We start from the raw sequence: 19,601 nt of genomic DNA on the forward strand, positions 1-19,601 counted from the left end.
TGGTTCAAACATAAACGACCATCAACTAAATATAGACTTCCATATGCAGAAGATATTATATACAAACCTAATGGTAACCACAAATCAAAAACCAGTCACAAATATGCAAAGAATAAGGAGAAAGGAATCCAAGTATATCACCAAAGAAAGCCAGCAAAACTGGAAGAGAGCAAGAGAAAAAATGATCAGAGAAAAACTACAAAAACAACCAACCACAAAACAAGTAAGAAAATGGCAATAATACATATTTATCAGTAATTACTTTGAATATAAATGAACTGAACAATCCAATCAAAAGACACAGAGTATCAGAATGGATAAAAAATCAAGACCCATCTATATGCTGCCTACAAGAGACTTATTTTAGACCTAGAGACTACTGCAGATTGAAAGTGAGGGGATGGAGAATATCTATCATGCAAATGGGTGTCAAAAGGAAGCTGCGGTATCAATACTTACATTGGACAAAATGGACTTTAAAACAAAGAGTGTAACAAGAGACAAAGAGGGACACATACAATAGTAAAGGGGACAATCCAACAAGAAGATATAACAATTAAAAATATTTATGCACCCAACATGGGAGTACCCAAATACATAAAACAGTTTATAACAAACATAAAGGAACTTACTGATAGTAATAGAATAATAGTAGGAGTCTTTAATACCCCACTTACGTCAATGGACAGATCAACCAAACAGAAAATTAACAATGTAACAATGGCTTTGAATGACACACTGGACCAGATGGATTTAACATATATACATTCAGAACGTTTCATCCCAAAACAACAGAATACACATTCTTTTCAATGCACAGGGAACATTCTCCAGAATAGATCATATATTAGGCCACAAAACAAGTCTCTAACAAATTCAAAAATATCAAAGTCATACCATGCACCTTTTTTTACCACAATGCTATGAAACTAGAAGTCAATCACAAGAAAAACTCTGGAAAGACCAAAAATACATGTAGGTTAAATAACATGCTACTACACAGTCAATGGGTCAACCACGAAATCAAAGAAGAAATAAAAAATTATATGGAGACAAATAAAAATGAAAACACAACAGTCCAAAACATTTGGGATACAGCAAAACCTGTTCTCGGAGGGAAGTTTATAGCAATACAGGCCTACCCCAAGAAGCAAGAAAAATCTCAAACAACCTACCCTTACACCTAAAGGACTTAGAAAAAGAACAACAAATGAAGCCTAAAGCCAGTTGAAGGAAGGAAACAATAAAGATTAGAGAAGAAATAAATGAGATAGGAACTAAAACAACAATAGAAGAGATCAATGAAACCAGGAGCTGGTTCTTTGAAAAATTAATAAAATTGATAAACCTCTAGCCAGACTTATCAAAAAGAAAAGAGAAAGAACCCAAATAAATAAAATCACAAATAGAGAGGAGAAATCCTAACCAACACCACAGAAATACAAACAATTATAAGAGACTATGATGGAAAACTATATGCCAACAAATTGGACAACCTGGAAGAAATGGATGAATTCCTAGACACATATAAACTACCAAAACTGAAAAAAGAAGAAATAGAAAATTTGAACAGACATAACCAGCAAAGAAATTGAGTCAGTAATCAAAAACTCCTAGCAAACAAAAGTGCAGGGCCAGATGGCTTCCTAGGGGAGTTCTACCAAACATTTAGAAAAGAGTTAATACCTGTTCTCAAACTTTTCAAAAAAACAGAAATGGAAGGAAAACTTGCAAATTCATTCTATGAAGTATCACCCTGATACCAAAACCAGATAAAGACACCACAAAAAAGGGGAACTATTGGCCAATATCTCTGATGAACATAGATGCAAAAATCCTCAACTAAATACTAGCAAACCAAATCCAACAGTACATTAAAAAAAATCATTCACTACACACAAGTGGGATTTATTCCCAGGATGCAATATTGGTTCAATATTTGCAAATTAATCAGTGTGATACATCACAGCAATAAGAGAAAGGATAAGAACCATATGATTATTTCAATAGATGCGGAAAGAGCATTTGACAAAGTACAATATCCATCCATGATAAAAACCCTCAACAAAATAGGTCTAGAAGGAACATACCTCAACATAATAAAGGTCATATTTGAAAAACCCACAGTTAACTACAAAATGGTGAAAAACTGAGAGCTTTTCTCCTAAGGTCAGGAATAGGACAAGGATGTCCACTCTCACCACTTTTATATAACATAGTACTGGAAGTCCTAGCCACAGCAATCAGACAACAACAACAACAACAACAAAAATAAAAGGCATCCAAATCAGTAAGGAAGAAGTCAAAGTTTCACTCTTTGCAGATGACAGTATACTCTATTATAGAAAACCCTAACGACTCCACCAAAAAACTACTTAGAAATGAAAGAGGAATTCAGTAAAGTTGCAGGATACAAAATCAATGTATAAATATCTGTTGCATTCCTATACACTATTAATGAAGCAGCAGAAAGTGAAATTAAGAAAACAATCCCAGAGATAGTCCAATATGGCAGAGAAGTAGGAGACCTTAGTTTCATCTGGTCCCAGGAATTCAGCTAGATAGCTATCAAATCATTCTGAACACCTGTGAACTCAACCGGAAATCTAAGAAAATAATAGTTGGAATTCTACAAATAGAAAAGTGATCACTTTCTGCAAGGTAGGAAGTGCGGAGAAGTGAATCCAAGGCAATATATGGGAAGATAAACTGCAGGGGGAGGGGGCCTCGGTAAGCTGGCACCAGAAAGTGATACAGCAGTGGAGCACAAAATCAGAACTTTTAGAAGTCTGCTCCAGTGAGGGATGTCCCTGCCTGAAAGGTGCTCAGGTGGTAAAGTGGGGTGGAATCCTAGGTGGGACAGTGTGGTTTCAGGATCCCTGGGGTCACAGGAAGACCGGGGTGCCTGACTGCAGCAGGGTTCCCAGGCATTGGAGCAGGGAAGCCACTGCAAAGAGTGACCCCAGGAGTGGGCTCTCAGCTCAGGGTTGCCATAAACCGGGAACCACAGCACAGTTGGGCGACTGCTCTCTGAATAGGGGCACAGCAAGTGGCAGAACCACGGCAAGACACCCCGTTTCTCCCCCAGGAGGAGTGGTGTGGGTGCATGCCACAGGAGTTTGCAGGGTTTGGAGACTTGAAAGGGGGTCGTGTGCCTGAGATAGAAAGGCTCCGTCACAGGCTGGGGGAGCACGGAGTTGGGAGACCAGGGAGACAGGAGTGATTAACTGCTTTTCCCTGAGGACACACTGAGGAGTGGGACCCCGAGCTTTTGGCTCCAGGGCTGGAGATTGGGAGGTGGCCATTTTCATTCTCATCCTCTAAAGTGGCACAGAAAGTCTTCAGGGAACAAAAGCCACATAGAGCAATCCTGAGCCACTTACTTAGCCAATTCTGCCCAGGGCAAAGACACCTGGGAATCACAGCAACAGGCCCCTCTCCCAGAATATCAGCAAGAACATCCAGCCAAGACCAAGTTTACTGATCATAGAGAACTGCAAAACTCCAGTGCTAGGGGAAAATAGTATATAGAATTCATGTTTTTTTCCCCACGATTCTTTAGTCTTTCAATTTTAATTTTTTTCTCTTTCCTTTTTCAACCAATTTCTTATTTTATCAACTTTTTAAAAATCTTTTTTAATTTTCATTTTTACAATTACATTCTATTCTTTCATTGTATTTAATTTTATTTTTGTGTATATATATAAAGTTTTTCTTTCTCTACAATTTTAGGATATAGTTTCTTCTAACAAACAGACCAAAATACACCAAGAATCTAGTAATATTCCATTGTATACATACACCACACTTTATTCATCAGTTGATGGATGGACATTTGGGCTCTCCATAATTTGGCTATTGTAAATAATGCTGCTATAAACATTGGGGTGCATGTATCCCTTTGAAGTAGTATTTTTTGCATTCTTTGGGTAAATACCTACTAGTGCAATTGCTGGATCATAGGGTAGTTCTATTTTTATTTTTTGAGGAACGTCCATACTGTTTCTTTCAGAGTAGCTGTACCAGTTTGCATTCCCACCAACAGTGTAAGAGGGTTCCCTTTTCTCTGCATCCTCACCAACACATGTCTCCTGTGTTAATTTTAGCTATTCTGTTAGGTGTGAGGTGATATGCCATTGTAGTTTTGAGTTGTAGTTCCCTGATGATGAGCACTGAATAATGTATAGAATTGTTGAATCTCTATATTGTATACCTAAAACTAATATGACACTATATGTTAATTATTCTGCAATTAAAATAATAAAATTAACAAAAAGAAACTGCTGTGTGGTATTTATCTCTTGATTGGACCCACACTATTAACACACACACATACAGACATATACACACACACATACAGTGTGTGTGTATAGTAATAAATTGTGATCAAGTACAGTTTATTCCCAGAGTATAAGGTTGGTTTAACATTTGAAATTAATGTAATTTAGCATATTAATAAAGAAGAAAAATGACATAATTATTTCTATTGATAACTGACATGAAGATAAAGCATTTATCAAAATTCAATACCCATTTGTGATTAAAAAAAAAAAATCTCAGGAAACCTGGAAGGGAAATTCATCCAGCAGATAAAAGACATCACCAACACTCTTTTTTTTTAAAGAAAGATTTATTTATTAATTTAGAGAGAGCACACACAAGCAGAGGGAGGAGCAAAGCGAGAGGAAGAGGGAGAGAATCTCAAGCAGACTCCCCACGGAGTGCAGAGCCTGACATGGGGCTAGATCTCAGGACCCTGAGACATGACCTGAGCTGAAATCAAGAGTTGGCTGCTTAACCAACTGAGCCACCCAGGCGCCCGACCAACACTCTTATAGCTAATATTGTACCTGGCAAAATACTGAACACTTTCATAGTACTGGAGGTGTTAGCCAGTGTAGTAAGGTAAGAAAAACAAATGGATAAACATATAGATTGGAAAGGAAAAAAATGAAACTATCCCGACAACACATCACCCTTAAATGACACATTAGACCAGATGGACTTAATAGATACAATAGGACATTCCATCTAAAAGCAGCAGAATACACATCCTAAGAAACCCAAAAAACAAAAACTTAGAACTAATGAATTACTTTAGCAAGGCTATAGGATACAATGCTAATTTAAAAAGAAATCAAATTAAAGAAGACCTAAATAAATAGAAAGATAGATGAGGTTTATGGGTTGGAAGACTCAAAACTGTTAGTTAGTTATCACCAAAATGGTCTCTACTTAGGAATAAAATTAACAAAAGATATATAAGATCTATATCTTCAATACTACAAAACACTGCTAAGAAAGCAATCCCAATCATAACACTTACAAGGCATTTTTTCTAAAAACTGACAAGCTGATTTTAAAATCTATATGGAAATATAAAGAATCTAGAACCAGGGCTGGCAAACTGGTCTGTAGGCCAAATCCAGTCCACTGCCCATTTTTGTAAATAATATTTATTGGAACACAGGCACACTCATTCATTTATATATTGTTTATGGCTGCTGTTGTGCTCCACAACAGTACTGAGTAGTTGTGATAAAGACCATATGACCAGGGCGCCTGGGTGGCTCAGTTAGTTCACTGTCTGCGGCTCAGTTCATGATCCCAGGATCCTGGGATCAAGTCCCTGCTCCACTGGGAGTCTGCTTCTCCCTCTCCCACTCCCCTTGCTTGTGCTGTCTCTCTCTCTCCCTCTCAAATAAATAAATAAAACCTTAAAAAAAGACAATATGACCCACAAGCCTAAAATATTTACTATCTAGTCCTTTACAAAAAAAATTCGTAGGCCCCTAATCTAGAATATCCACAACAATCTTGAAAAAGAACAAAGTTGACAAACATATTATCTGACTTCAAGAATTACTGTAAACCTGTAGTAGCCAAGACAGTGTGGAACTGTGATAAGGAACCACAAATAGATAATGGAATCAAACAGAGCTCCCAGAGACAAACCCACATTTATATGGTCATTTGCTTTTTAAAAAAGATCTATTTATTTATTTATTTATTTGAGAGAGAGAGAGAGAGAGAGAGAGAGAGCAAGCTAGCAAAAGCAGGGGGAGGGGCAGAGGGAGAGGGAGAAAGAATCCACAAGCAGACTCCCTGATGAGTACAGAGCCTGACGCGGGGCTCAATCCTGTGACCCTGAGATCACGACCTAAGCTGAAATCAAGAGTCAGACACTCAACTGACTGAGCCACCCAGGCGTCCCTGGTCATTTGATTTTTGACAGAGTTGCAAAGGGAATCCAATGGGGGAAAGGAAGGTCTTTTCAACAAATGAAACTATAATATCTGGATATCCATATGTAAAAAATATGAACTTCTACCTATACCTCATAACACAGAAGAAATTAACTTGAGATAGATCACAGATTTAGATTTAAAAAATAAAACTATAACACTTTTAGAAAACATAGAATGTCATCACGTCATGGGGGCAGTCAAAGATTTCTTATACAGGTCATAGAAACAATAATCATTAAAGAAAAAACTACTCAATTAAATTACATTAACATAGAAAATTTCAGCTCATAGGTAAGCTACAGGTTAGAAAATAATATTCCTAAAACATGTATCAGGTAAGAAATAGTGACCAGGGTATATAAAGAACTCCTAGAACTCAATAATGACAACCCAATGAAAAAATGGACAAAAAATTTAACCAGATACTTCAGAAGATATATAAATGGCCAATAAGCATATGGAAAGATGCTCAACATCATCAGTCATCAAAAAAATGCAAATTAAACCCCAAAGAGATAACCACCATAATGGCTAAAACTAGTAAGACTGACAACACCAAGTATTAGCAAGGATGTGGAGCAGCTATAACTTTCACACATTCTTGTTGACAATATAAAATGAAATAACTACTTTAGTAAAAGTTCTGGCAGTTTTTTTATGAAATTAAATACTCACCTACTCTATGACTCAGCAGTTCCACTCCTAGCTATTTACCTGAGTGAAATGAAAACACGTATCTACAAAAATGCTTTTCTATGAATGCTCACGGCAGTTTTATTCATAATAACCACAAATTAGAAACAGCCCAGGTGTTTATTCATTAAAAAATGGATTTATTCTATGGTATGAATTTCTGGAACAGGCAAAACTAATCTATTGTGGCGAAAATCAAAACAGTGATCTCCTCGGGTGGGTGTGCAGGGTTGGACTGGGCAGGGGTATAAGGGGACTTTCTGCAGTGACGGCAATATTCTATATCTTGATAGGGGTATGGGTTACATAGGTGTATGCATTTATCAAAACTCAGCAAATGTATATTTGATATTTTAAAAAATAATTGTATGTAAATTTTATTTCAAAGTTAAAAATTTATAAAAAGATACTGAACTCTACTTAAAGATATAAATGCTGAAGTATTTAGGGGGACATGTAGTCATAGCTACAATGTACTTTGAAATGCATCAAAAATAAGATTAACTGATGGATAGACAGATAGATAGATAGATGATAGATAGATAAGTAGATAGTCAGATAATAAAACAAGCATAGTAATACCTTCCTGGTAGAATCTAGGTGGTAGGTCTATGGATTTTACTGTAAATGCTTACAACTTTTTGGTATGTTTAAAAATGTTTATAATCAAATGTTGGAAAAAATACTGAATACCTACTTACTGTTCTAGGCAATGGGGATACAAGAGATGACTAAGGTAGAGTTTTTCAGAGGAGGTTATCCAATGGAAGTGAATTAGTATTTGTGTAGTTCATATTACAGTCCAGGGGCAAAGGCAGGAGCAACAATTTATTTTTATCTTCACAATTGGGTGTGGAGGAGGTTTGAAATGAGTGAAGATGATGAGTTCCATTTTGACTATGATGTGCTTTATGAACCTACAAGATCTCTAAGTGGCAACATCTAGTGGACTATTAGATATACAGGTCAGGAGATTTGCATAAATCTGGGCTACAAATGTTGTGGTTGTCATGCCTTTGGGTATTCTAGCTTTTGGTCCGTGAGCACAATTTAATAACGGTTTTTGATTTCAATAGTGTTTTCATTTTAAAATACTATTTCAAATATCTCCTGCCCCCCAAATCTAGTATTCTTTACCTGTTGGCCTATTTATTTTTCCATGGGAAGTATAATAAGAACAGAAATTGTACTAATAAAGAGCTATAAAATAGCAAGACTAAGATGTGGTCAATATAAGGATTTTAGGGATTTTCATTAAGCTAATAATTTGAAGGCTAATAATTGGTAAATATATTACACTGGCAAATGGTTCTTTGGTACTCACCTGATCAAATAGAGCTCTTTATTCCATGGGTAGATACTTAAGACTGGCCCAACCCCAATCATGTGGTTGTGACATTCTCCAACATTTTCAATATATTCATGCTTCAATGGCACTTTGGTGAGGAGTTCAAATTCCTCAGGTGCCTTTTGAAGTACCTGTTCTGCTGCATAGAATCCATCTACCAGCAGTGTCCTGCCACCTGTTCCTTCATGCTTAAGACAGTGAAACACTTGAATGCTAAAGAGGGAAAAAATTAAATTCTTCTGTTCAGTGGCAAAAAGAGAACATATCAAAATTTTAGAAAATTATATATGAAATAATTATTGACTCTACTTGTATCATTTTCATTTCCAAATTAATTGTTTTTCCTTATAGCCAGTTATACTTTTTTGTGCTTTGAAATATTAATGCCACTACAGGTTTCTTCTAAACATGTTCAATATGAATTAAAACCTGTATGTGCCAGACCCTGGGAATACAGGCATGAATAAGATATAGTCTCTGTTTTAAAAAAGCCCATAGTCTAGTAGGAAAACATGAAGGAAATAAATACCAATAAAATATGATAGGCACTATAATAAAGTTGTATACAAGATATAGAGGGGCCATAAAGAAAGGACATTATTTACAAAGTATATTTAAGGAAGAAAGCAAGAAGCTCCTGTCAGCATAGCACAGAGAATCACGAAAGGATTTTTTTTTAAAAGATTTTATTTATTTATTTGACAGAAAGAGAGACAGTGAGAGAGGGAACACAAGCAGGGGGAGTGGGAGAGGGAGAAGCAGGCTTCCCGCTGAGCAAGGAGCCTGACGCGGGGCTCGATCCCAGGACGCTGGGATCATGACCTGAGCCGAAGGCAGACGCTTAACAACTGGGCCACCCAGGTGCCCATGAAAGGATTTTAAACTGGGAAACTCTGTGGTCACATTAACATTTTTAAGACTTGATTATGATGATAGTATGGGAGATGGACTGGTGGGAAGCAAGATGACAAAAAATGTAGCAAACAACATGCTAACTGAAATAGAAAAAAAACACTGAGGGCTTGAGCTTAGAGAAGGGTGTTAGAGAAAGAGACACACCAAAGAGATACTATAGGAGTAGAACTGACAAGATTTGATAACTGATTTAAAGGTAGTAGAGAAAGAACAAGCAAAAATCTAGAATGACTTCAGGTTTTTCACTTAGGCAACCTGTCATTTGCTAAGAGGGAGAATGCAGAGAGAAGTGTAATTGATCATAATGAGGGGTGTGAGGGGTTGAGGAAGAAGTTCAGTTTAGGGGCCACGCTGAAGTAGTTGAGTCCATATGTGGCTGAAAATGTTAACAGGGAAAGAAAAGGGGACTTAATGGGCTGGAAAACTATACCAGAAATTTCAAATTAACAAGGGGAAAATAAAATTAATAGTAATTCAGAAAAAAAATAAAAGTAAATAACAAAGTAAAGTAAGTAAAAAATATGAATGCAGATAGAAGGAATAAAATCAAGGAGAACCTAACATAAATACAATTAAAATGAGAAACACCAGTTCTGGACTGTTGAGCTTTCTGTGAAACTTCTAGGTCAAGATGGTTTAGTAGCTAGTTGAAGATATTTAACCCAGAAGACAGGTGGATTTTGTAGTTTGTAGGTGATAGCTAAAGCCAAAAGCATGGAAAGAGTCATTTGGAGAGATCATTTCAAGTAAGAAAAGAAGGACAAAGAGAAAACCTTGAGGAACAACAATATCTAGGACATGGACAGAGGAAAATAAGCCAGCACAGGATGCTGAAGAAAAGTGGTCAGAGATGTAGGAGGAAAACTAAAAAAGGAAGGGTATTTAAGAAGAGGTAGTGGTTAACAGCATGCCCCAGGGGTCAAGTAAGATGAAAACTGAAAGGTACAAACTAAGCATGGCAATAAGTTAGTTGCTGGTGACTTTGGAGAGAGTAATTTTATCTTTGTTATTTTATTTATTTATTATTTATTTGAGAGTGAGCACATGGTGGGAGAGGGGCAGAGGGAGAGGGTGAGAGAGAATCTCAAGCAGACTCCCCGCTGAGTACGGAGCCCACGCGGGGCTTGATCTCAGGATTCTGAGATCATGACCTGAACCAAAATCAAGAGTTGGACACTTGACCCACCGAGCCACCCAGGTGACCTTAAAGAGAGTAATTTTAATTGGGAGGTGTTGGATAAACTAGCTGACTATGGATTTGAGGAATGAATGGGAAGTGAAAATGAAAAGACACTGAATGTAGATGATTCTTTTAATAAGTTTAGCTGTGAAGGGGAGGAATAAGGCAGGGCTTGTAACTAGAGGGAGACAGTCCAAAGAAGATACGAGAAGCTGATAGGAAGGAGTCCATAGGTATGGAAAAGGTGAAGATTTAGGAGAGAGAAATCTCCAAGGAGGCTGGAGAAGATGAGATCCAGAGCAAAGGTAGCTTTTGAAAGGACAAGGGATATAACAATGTTGATGATGATGATAATGGCTAAAGTGATGATAATAATAACAACTAGTATTTCTTGAGCACTTAATATGTGTCAGGCAGTATGCCAAGTGCTTTAAATACATCATGTAATATAATCCCTAAGCAATACTAATGAATAGGTTTTATTACTAGCCCCATTTTACAGATGAAGAAACTGAGGCATAGAGAAGTTAAGTTACTTGTCCAAGAACACAAAACTAATATATGTTACAGCTGGGATGCAGATCCAGATCTGTTAATGACATGGCCTGAACTCTTAACCACTCTTACTATACTGCTAATGTACTTACTTGGTCCATGTCATTGATTAGAAAGGTTTAAATTAATGGCAGAGACAACTAACTGCTTATCTTTGGTAGTGGTCAAAGAGAAAAGAGTTACTCAATATTTGAATGTCAACCTCTGTCCAGATGCTTCCCATCCCATTTCCTCTTTCTTCCTTCTGCACCCCCTAGAATGAGGATGCAGGGCTGTTGGGATCTTCATATATTGGTAACATCGACAAGGATATCTAAAAGCTGCTTTATTCTTCCTCCCCTGAACCAAATATTCTTAAGTTCCAAACCCTTAAAGAAAATCAATGTAACCACAATTAATTGCATATTATCACCATCTCATATTGTCTTTAAAAATCCATATGTACACTCACTTTACTAATATCTTTATGCCTCAGCTCATCATCTAAATGCAGAAGCAAGATAAATAAAATAACAACTACAGAGGTACCTCTAATAAGTGGCAAATGGTAGATAAGTATGGTATTTATCCATCGTGTCACATAATTATCATTTCACTTTTGTGGTGAGAACATTTAAGGTCTATTCTCTGTTAGCTACAGTGGTAATAATATATAACCATTGTACACCTTAAATTTATACAATGTTATATGTCAATTATATACTAATAAAGCTGGGGGAAAAAGGTATATCTTTAGCTCAGCAGCTTCTGATTCCATGTGAAAAAAGGTTTTTTTCACTAACTCCTCCTCTCCAACTTCTTACAAATTGGATTCAAATTCCTGTGAATACCAACCCAAAGCAGCTGTGTTTAGAAGATAGACCCGTTTGCAATATAGCTAAATATAAGAAAACTGTACAATTCCAAATTTAACAGTTAGACTTCTCTGGTAAGTTGTTGGTAAGTACTTTGACAAAAAAGTAAATTAAACAAAATTAAGATCCATTTATATAGTAAGGTGTATTTTCAATCATTTCAAAAAAATTTATTCTTGTAAGTCCAAGTAAGACTGAACTAGGGTATTTCAAAATGATCATGTTTCTAAGAGAAGAAAAAGAAATAGTCACACACAGGAGCAGCAGATAGGATCTTGGTTCAAATAGAATGGAAAATGATTAAGAAATTATTCATTAAGGAGGGCATGTGATGTGATGAGTACTGGATGTTATACGCAACTGATAAATTATTGACTATGACATCTGAAACTAATGATGTACTCTATGCTGGCTAATTGAATTTAAAAAACTAAAGAAATTACTCAAGACCTTCATCACATGTAAAGACCCTAATATGGACAATTCTAATCCACTTACCCACAGGGTTCTTGAAAATAGGTAGTGTCAGTGTGCCGATCCAAAGCCAGCTTGGTGTATGCAGTGTCACCCCTGGAGAAGTCTGAAGTAAAAGACCACATCCTCCCATAGATGGTTTCTCTGTCAAATCAAATGAAGGAAGACTTAATTATTTGCAAGTTTGATTCTTATCTTTCACAACTTTGATAACTTCTTTAATTATTCACAAGTAACAATAGATTTTTTTGGCTCCAGATTTCCATCCATAAGGAGTAGACGACAGCTGAACATACCACCAGTCTTAACAATTCTGTCACCGATTAACATTCTGGGAAGTTGGGGGGAAAACTGTGAAAGCAGAGTTGACTCTTGAACAACATAGGTTTGAACTGAATGGATCCACTCGTACATGGATTTTTTTTTCAATAAATACATTATTGTAAATATATTTTCTCTTCCTTATGATTTTCTTAATAACATTTTCTTTTCTCTAGCTTACTTTATTGTAAGAATACAGTATATAATACATACAACATATAGAATATGTGCTAATTGACTATATTATTGATAAAGCTTCTAGTCAACAGTAAGTTATTACTAATTAAGTTCTGGGGAGTCAAAAGTTATACATGAATTTTCAAGTGTCTGGGGGAGGGAGAGGTCAGTTCCCCTAACCCCCACATTGTTCAAAGGTCAACCGTATAATGTGGTCTGAAAGCTTAGGGAATTATCCCCCTCTGTTTATGTGCCTACTTTTAATAGCTTTCACATTCACGGTTTTTTCCTGTGCTCACCTTCCTTGCATAGAAAAAGATCTTTATGCAGATGCTTTTAGAAGTGATTAATGTAGATCCTCACCCATCTTTTGGACATGGAGGAATAAGAAAAAGAGAAAAGGATAGTTTATGTTAGCAAGTATTTAATGAGATGCTGTATCACTGTTTTTTATTTTATTTTTATTTTATAGTTATTTTCCTGGTGGCTCAGATCTGACCAAAGATCACTTTAATTCTTTAGCTTTCAGAGTCCATCTTATTTTTTGAACCCTCAAAGTCCAAACAGGAAATGGTCTTCCTCATGAACTATGTAATCTCTAAAGCCCTCTCAATTGATTGTTTACCAGCACAGCTTCCTTTACTTGAAAATTCTCAAAATGTGTTTGAAACTGAACAGTTCAAAAATGTTGATTATGCTGTACCAGGATAGGGCAAATGACCCAGCATTCTATTTGCTACACAATGAGCTAGATCTGGCTCTTACTAAGTAAAAGGAAAGTACTACTTATAACAAAGTATGTTTACACCACATTTATTACTATAGAAGATCGATCTATATACTACCTAGAAACACAGACTAGAAGTGGAAACAACATTGTATTTAGGATCAGGAAACCTGAGCTATCTGAATCCCAGTTTTTTTTTTTTTTAACTTAAAAAAAGATTTATTTATTTATTTTAGAGAGAGAGAGACGGAGGGTGGAGGGGGAGAGGAGAGAGAATCTGAAGCAGACTCCATGCCCAGTGCAGAGCCTGACATGGGGCTCAATCTCACAACTCTGAGATCATGACCTGAGCTGAAACCAAGAGTTAAATGCTTAACTGACTGAGCCACCCAGACACCACCCCTTTTTTCTTACTGAACCTTTTATTAGTGAACATCTTCTGTTAGCGCTATTATACATACCACACCATTTTAAAAATTATTTATTTATTTATTTATTTGAGAGAGAGAGAGACAGCATGAGCAGGGGTAGGGGCAGAGGGAGAAGCAGACTCCCCGTTGAGCAGGAAGCACGCCATGGGGCTTGATCCCAGGACCCTGAGATCATGACCTGAGCCAAAAACAAGAGTCAGATGCTTAACTGACTGCACCACTCAGGTACCCCTACACCACACTATTTGTTAAAAATTTTTTAATTATTTATTTAAATTCCAGTTAGATAATATACACTGTAATATTAGTTTCAGGTGTACAATACAGTGATTCAACACTTCCATATGACACCCACTGCTCATCACCACAAGTGCCCTCCTTAATCCCCAACACCTATTTCACCCATCCCCCCCATCCACCTCCCCTCTGGTAACCATCAGTGCATTCTCTATAGTTACAAGTCTGTTTCTTGGTTTGTCTCTCTTTTTTCCCCTTTGCTCATTTATTTTGTTTCTTAAATTCCACATAGGAGTGAAATCATATGGTACTTCTCGTTCTCTGACTGACTTATTTTACTTAGCATTATACTCTCTAGCTTCATCCATGTCATTGCAAATGGCAAGATTTCATTCCTTTTTATAGCTGAGTAATATGCCATTGTGTATATATACATCTTTTTATTCATTCATCAATGGACATTTGGGCTCTTTCCATAATTTGGCTACTGTTGATAATGCTGCTATAAATATTGGGATGCATGTATTCCTTTGAATTAGTACTTTTGTATTCTATGTATAAGTACTTAGTAGTGCAAATTGCTGGGTCATAGGGTAGTTCTATTTTAACTTTTTGAGGAACCTCCCTACTGTTTTCCACAGTGGCTGCACCAGTTTGCATTCCCACCAACAGTGTAGGAGGGTTCCCCTTTCTCCCCATCCTCACCAACACCTGTTGTTTCCTGTGTTGTTGCTTTTAGCCATTCTGACTGCTGTGAGGGGATATCTCATTGCAGTTTTGATTTGTATTTCCCTGATGATGAGTGATGCTGAGCATCTTTTCATGTGTTTGTTAGCCATCTATATGTCTTCTTTGGAAAAATGTCTATTCAGGTCTTCTGCCCATTTTTAATTGGATTATTTGTTTTTTGGGTGTTGAGTTTGACAATTCTTTGTAGATTTTGGATACCAACCCTCTATCAGAGATGTCATTTGCAAATATCTTTTCCCATTCTGAAGGCTGCCTTTGGTTTTGTTGACTGTTTCCTTCCTGTGCAGAAGCTTTTTATCTTGATGAAGTCCTAACAGTTCATTTTTGCTTTTGTTTCTCTTGCCTCTGGCAATGTGTCTAGTAAGAAGTTGCTATGGCCAATGTCAAAGCGGTTACTGCCTGTGTTGTCTCTAGGATTTTAATGGTTTCTTGTCTCACATTTAGGCCTTTCATCCATTTTGAATTTATTTTTGTGTATGGTGTAAGAAAGTGATCTAGTTTCATTCTTTTGCATGTGGCTGTCCAGTTTTCTCAACACCATTTGTTGAATACACCTCTTTTCTCCATCGGATATTCTTTTCTGCTTTGTCAAAGATTAGTTGACAGTTGATAGAGTTGTGGGTTCATTTCTGGGTTTCCTATTTTGTTCCATTGATCTCTGTGTCTATTTTGTTCCATTGATCTCTGTTGATCACTACAGCTTTGTAATATAACCTGAAGTCCAGAATTGTGATGCTTCCAGCTTTGCTTTTCTTTCTCAAGAATGCTTTGGCTATTCAGGGTCTTCCATGGTTCCATACAAATTTTGTGAAAAAATGCGGGTGGTATTTTGATAGGGATTGCATTACATGTGTGGACTGCTTTAGGTTAATATAGACATTTTAACAATGTTTTCCAATCCATGAGCCTGGACTGTTTTTCCATTTCTTTGTGTCATCTTCAATTTCTTTCATCAGTGTTTTATAGTTTTCAGAATACAGATCTTTTACCTCTTTGGTTAGGTTTATTCTTAAGTATCTTATTGTTTTTGGTACAATTATAAATGGAATTGATTCCTTGATTTCTCTTTCTGCTGCTTCATTATTAGTGTATAGAAATGCAACAGATTTCTGTATGTTGCTTTTGTATCCTGCAATTTTACTAATTCGTGTATCAGTTCTAGCAATTTTTTGGTGGAATCTTTTGGGTTTTCTATATAGCACATCATGTCATCTACAAATAGTGAAAGTATGACTTCTTCCTTCCTGATTTGGATGCCTTTTATTTCTTTTTGTTGTCTGATTGCTGTTGTCTAGGACTTCCAGTATTATGTTAAATAACAGTGGTCAGAGTGGACATTCCTGTCTTGTTCCTGACCATAGAGGAAAAGCTCTCAGTTTTGCTCCATTGAGGATATTTGCTGTGGGTTTTTGTATATGGGCTTTATTATGATGAGGTATGTTCCCTCTATCCCTACTTTGTTGACGGTTTTTATCAAGAATGGATGCTGTACTTTGTCAAATGCTTTTTCTACATCTACTGAGAGGATCATATGGTCCTTATCCTTTCTTTTATTAATGTGGTGTATCACATTGATTGATTTGTGAATATTGAACCACCCTTGCAACCCAGGAATAAATGCCACTTGATCATGGTAAATGATTCTTTTAATGTACTGTTGGATTCAGTTTGCTAGTATTTTACTGAGAATTTTTGCATCCATGTTTATCAGGGATATTGGCCTGTAATTCTGTTTTTAGCGGAGTCTCTCTGGTTTTAGTGGAGTCTGTTGAGGGTAATGCTGGTCTCATAGAATGAGTTTGGAAGTTTCCCTTCCACTTCTATTTTTTGGAATAGTTTGAGAAGAATAAGTATTAACTCTTCTTTAAATATTTGGTAGAATTCCCCTGGGAAGCCACCTGGCCCTGGACTTTTGTTTGGAGATTTTGATTACTGATCCAATTTCTTTGCTGGTTATCAGTCTGTTCAAATTTTCTATTCCTTCCTGTTTCAGTTTTGGTAGTTTATATGTTTCTAGGAATTTATCCATTTCTTCCAGGTTGTCCAATTTGTTGGCATATAATTTTTCATAATATTCTCTTATAATCGTTTGGATATCTGTGGTGTTGGTTGTGATTTCTCCTCTCTCATTTGTGATTTTATTTATTTGGGTCCTTTCTCTTTTCTTTTTGTTAAGTCTGGCTAGGGGTTTATCAATTGTACTAATTTTTCAAAGAAGCAGATCCTGTTTTCATTGATCTCTTCTATTGTTTTAGTTTCTGTATCATTTATTTCTGTTCTAATCTTTATTATTTCCCTTATTCTGCTGCTTGTTAGGCTTCATTTGTTTCTCTTTTTCTAATTCTTTTAGGTGTAAGGTTAGGTTGTTTATTTGAGATTTTTCTTGCTTGTTAAGGTAGGCTTGTATTGCTGTATACTTCCCTCTTATGACCACTTTTTGTTGTATCTGAATGGTTTTGGACTACCGTGTTTTCATTTTCATTTGTTTCCAGGTATTTTTTTTCTTTCTTCTTTGATTTCCTGGTTGACCCATTCATTGTTTAGTAGCATGTTGTTTAACCTACATGTATTTGTGGTCTTTCCAAATTTTTTCTTGTGGTTGACTTCCAGTTTCTTAGTGTTGCAGTCAGAAAACATGCATGGTATGATCTCAATCTTTTTGTATTTGTTGAGGCCTGATTTCTGACCTAGTATGTGATCTATTCTGGAGAATGTCCCAGGTGCATGTGAAAAGAATATGTATTCTGCTGCTTTAGGATGGAATGTTCCTAATATATGTTAAGTACATCTGGTCCACTGTGTCATTCAAAGCCATGGTTTCCCTGTTCATTTTCTGTTTAGATGATCTGGTCATTGCTGTAAGTGGGTGTTAAAGTCCCCTACTATTATTGTATTATTATCAATGAGTTCATTCATATTTGTTATTGTTTTATATATTTGGGTGCTCCCAAATTAGGGGCATCGATATTTACAATTGTTAGATCTTCTTGTTGGATAGTCCCCTTTATTAAGATATAGCACCCTTCTTCATCTCTTGTTACAGTCTGGTCTAAAATGTAGTTTGTGTGATATAGGTACTGCTACTCCACCTTTCTTTTCATGTCTGTTAGCATGATAAATGGTTCTCCATCCCCTCACTTTCAATCTGCAGGTGTCTTGTAGGCAGCATATAGATGGGTCTTTTTTTTTTTTAATCCATTCTGACACCCTATGTCTTGATTGGAGCATTTATTTAGTCCATTTACATCCAAGGTAATTATCAATAGATATGTATTTATTGCTATTTTATTACTTGCTTTGTCATTGTTTCTGGAGATTTTCTCTGATCCTATCCTGTCTTTGTCACTTTTGGTTTCTCCTTTCCACTGAGAGAGTCTCCTCTGATATTTCTTGCAGGGCTGGTTTAGTGGCCACTAACTCTTTTAGTTTTTGTTTGTCTGGGAAACTATCTCTCCTATTCTGAATGATAGCCTTGCTGGATAGAGTATTCTTGGTTGCTGATTTTTCCCATTCAGCACATTGAATACGTCATGCCACACTCTTGTGGCTTGCCAAGTTTCTGTGGAGAGATCTACAGCTAACCTAATGGGTCTTCTTTTGTAAGTCAAGGACTTCTTTTGTTTTGCTGCTTTTAGGATTTTTTATCACTACATTTTCCAAATTTAACTACATTATCCCTTGGTGTTGGGCTGCTTTTGTTGATTTTGATGTGAGTTTTCTGTGTCTCCTGGATCTGGATGTCTGTTTCCTTCCCCAGATTAGGGAAAATTTCAGCTACTATTTCCTCTTCTGCCCCCTTTTTTCTCTCTTCTGGGACTCCTATGATACAAATATTATTACATTTGATGGAATCACTGAGTTCCCTAAGGCTATTCTCCTGTTCCATAATTCTTCTTTCTCTCTTTTGTTCAGCTCCATTATTTTCCATTATTTTGTGGTCTTTTAAAAATTTTTTTAGGGGGGGGAGAGAGAGAGAGAGATATGGGGGAGAGGGAGAGAGAGAATCTTAAGCAGGCTCCACTCCCAGCAAGGAGCCCGATGCAGGGCTCAATCTCATGACCCTGAGATCATGACCTGAGCTGAAAACAAGAGTTGGATGTTTAACCACTGGAGCCATCCAGGTGCCCCATTAGTTTGTCTTCTATATCATTATTCACTCCTCTGCTTCTTCCATCCTTGTGGTCATTACATCCAGTTTTGAATCTCAGTTACTGCATTTTTCATTTCTCACTGGTTGTTTTTTTAACTCTTTTATCTCTGTGGTAAGGGCCTCCCTGAAGTCTTCCATTCTTTTCTCAAGCCCAGCAAGTATCCTTATGATTTTTGTTTTAAATTCTCCATCAGGCATGTTATTTATATCTATTTCACTTGGATCTCTGGCTGTAACCTTTTCTTGTTTTTTTTTTTTCCTTTGGGATAAATTCCTCTGTCTTGACATTTTGTCTAGGTCTTTGTCTTCTCTGTGTTAGGAAAGCTTATGTTTCCTGCTTGAGAGTAATGGCTTTATGAAGAAGAAGTCATATAATGTCCAGGGCTGGGTGCATTAGGGAATGTCTCTGGTTTGTGCTGCATGCACTCTGCTACTGTGTTTTGGCTGCTCTATCCCTCAGGTCAGTCCTCCACAGAGTTTCTCCTTGTCTATAGTTGGCAGTGTTTGGACCCTGGCCAGAATGTGGTGAGTTTAACTAGGT

At 36.6% G+C, this 19,601-nt stretch overlaps 1 protein-coding gene across 3 annotated transcripts in view; it reads right to left on the bottom strand.

The window, feature by feature from the left end:
- TMLHE (trimethyllysine hydroxylase, epsilon) overlaps positions 1-19,601 on the bottom strand; it is a 51,639-nt gene that overhangs the window by 14,826 nt on the left and 17,212 nt on the right. For 2 of the 3 annotated variants that reach the window (XM_081807984.1, XM_006736908.3), the window contains exons 4-5: positions 12,292-12,411; positions 8,266-8,502 (exon numbers count right to left, since the gene is read on the bottom strand). In XM_081807984.1, the coding sequence (XP_081664110.1) occupies positions 8,266-8,502; positions 12,292-12,411 (357 nt within the window). The remainder of the gene's footprint in view (positions 1-8,265; positions 8,503-12,291; positions 12,412-19,601) is intronic. The other variant, XM_031031866.2, reaches the window with a different exon arrangement.

The sequence above is a fragment of the Leptonychotes weddellii genome, chromosome X, assembly GCF_054177405.1.
Source record: "Leptonychotes weddellii isolate Sample4059 chromosome X, ASM5417740v2, whole genome shotgun sequence".
In the NCBI taxonomy this organism is placed as follows: Eukaryota; Metazoa; Chordata; class Mammalia; order Carnivora; family Phocidae; genus Leptonychotes; species Leptonychotes weddellii.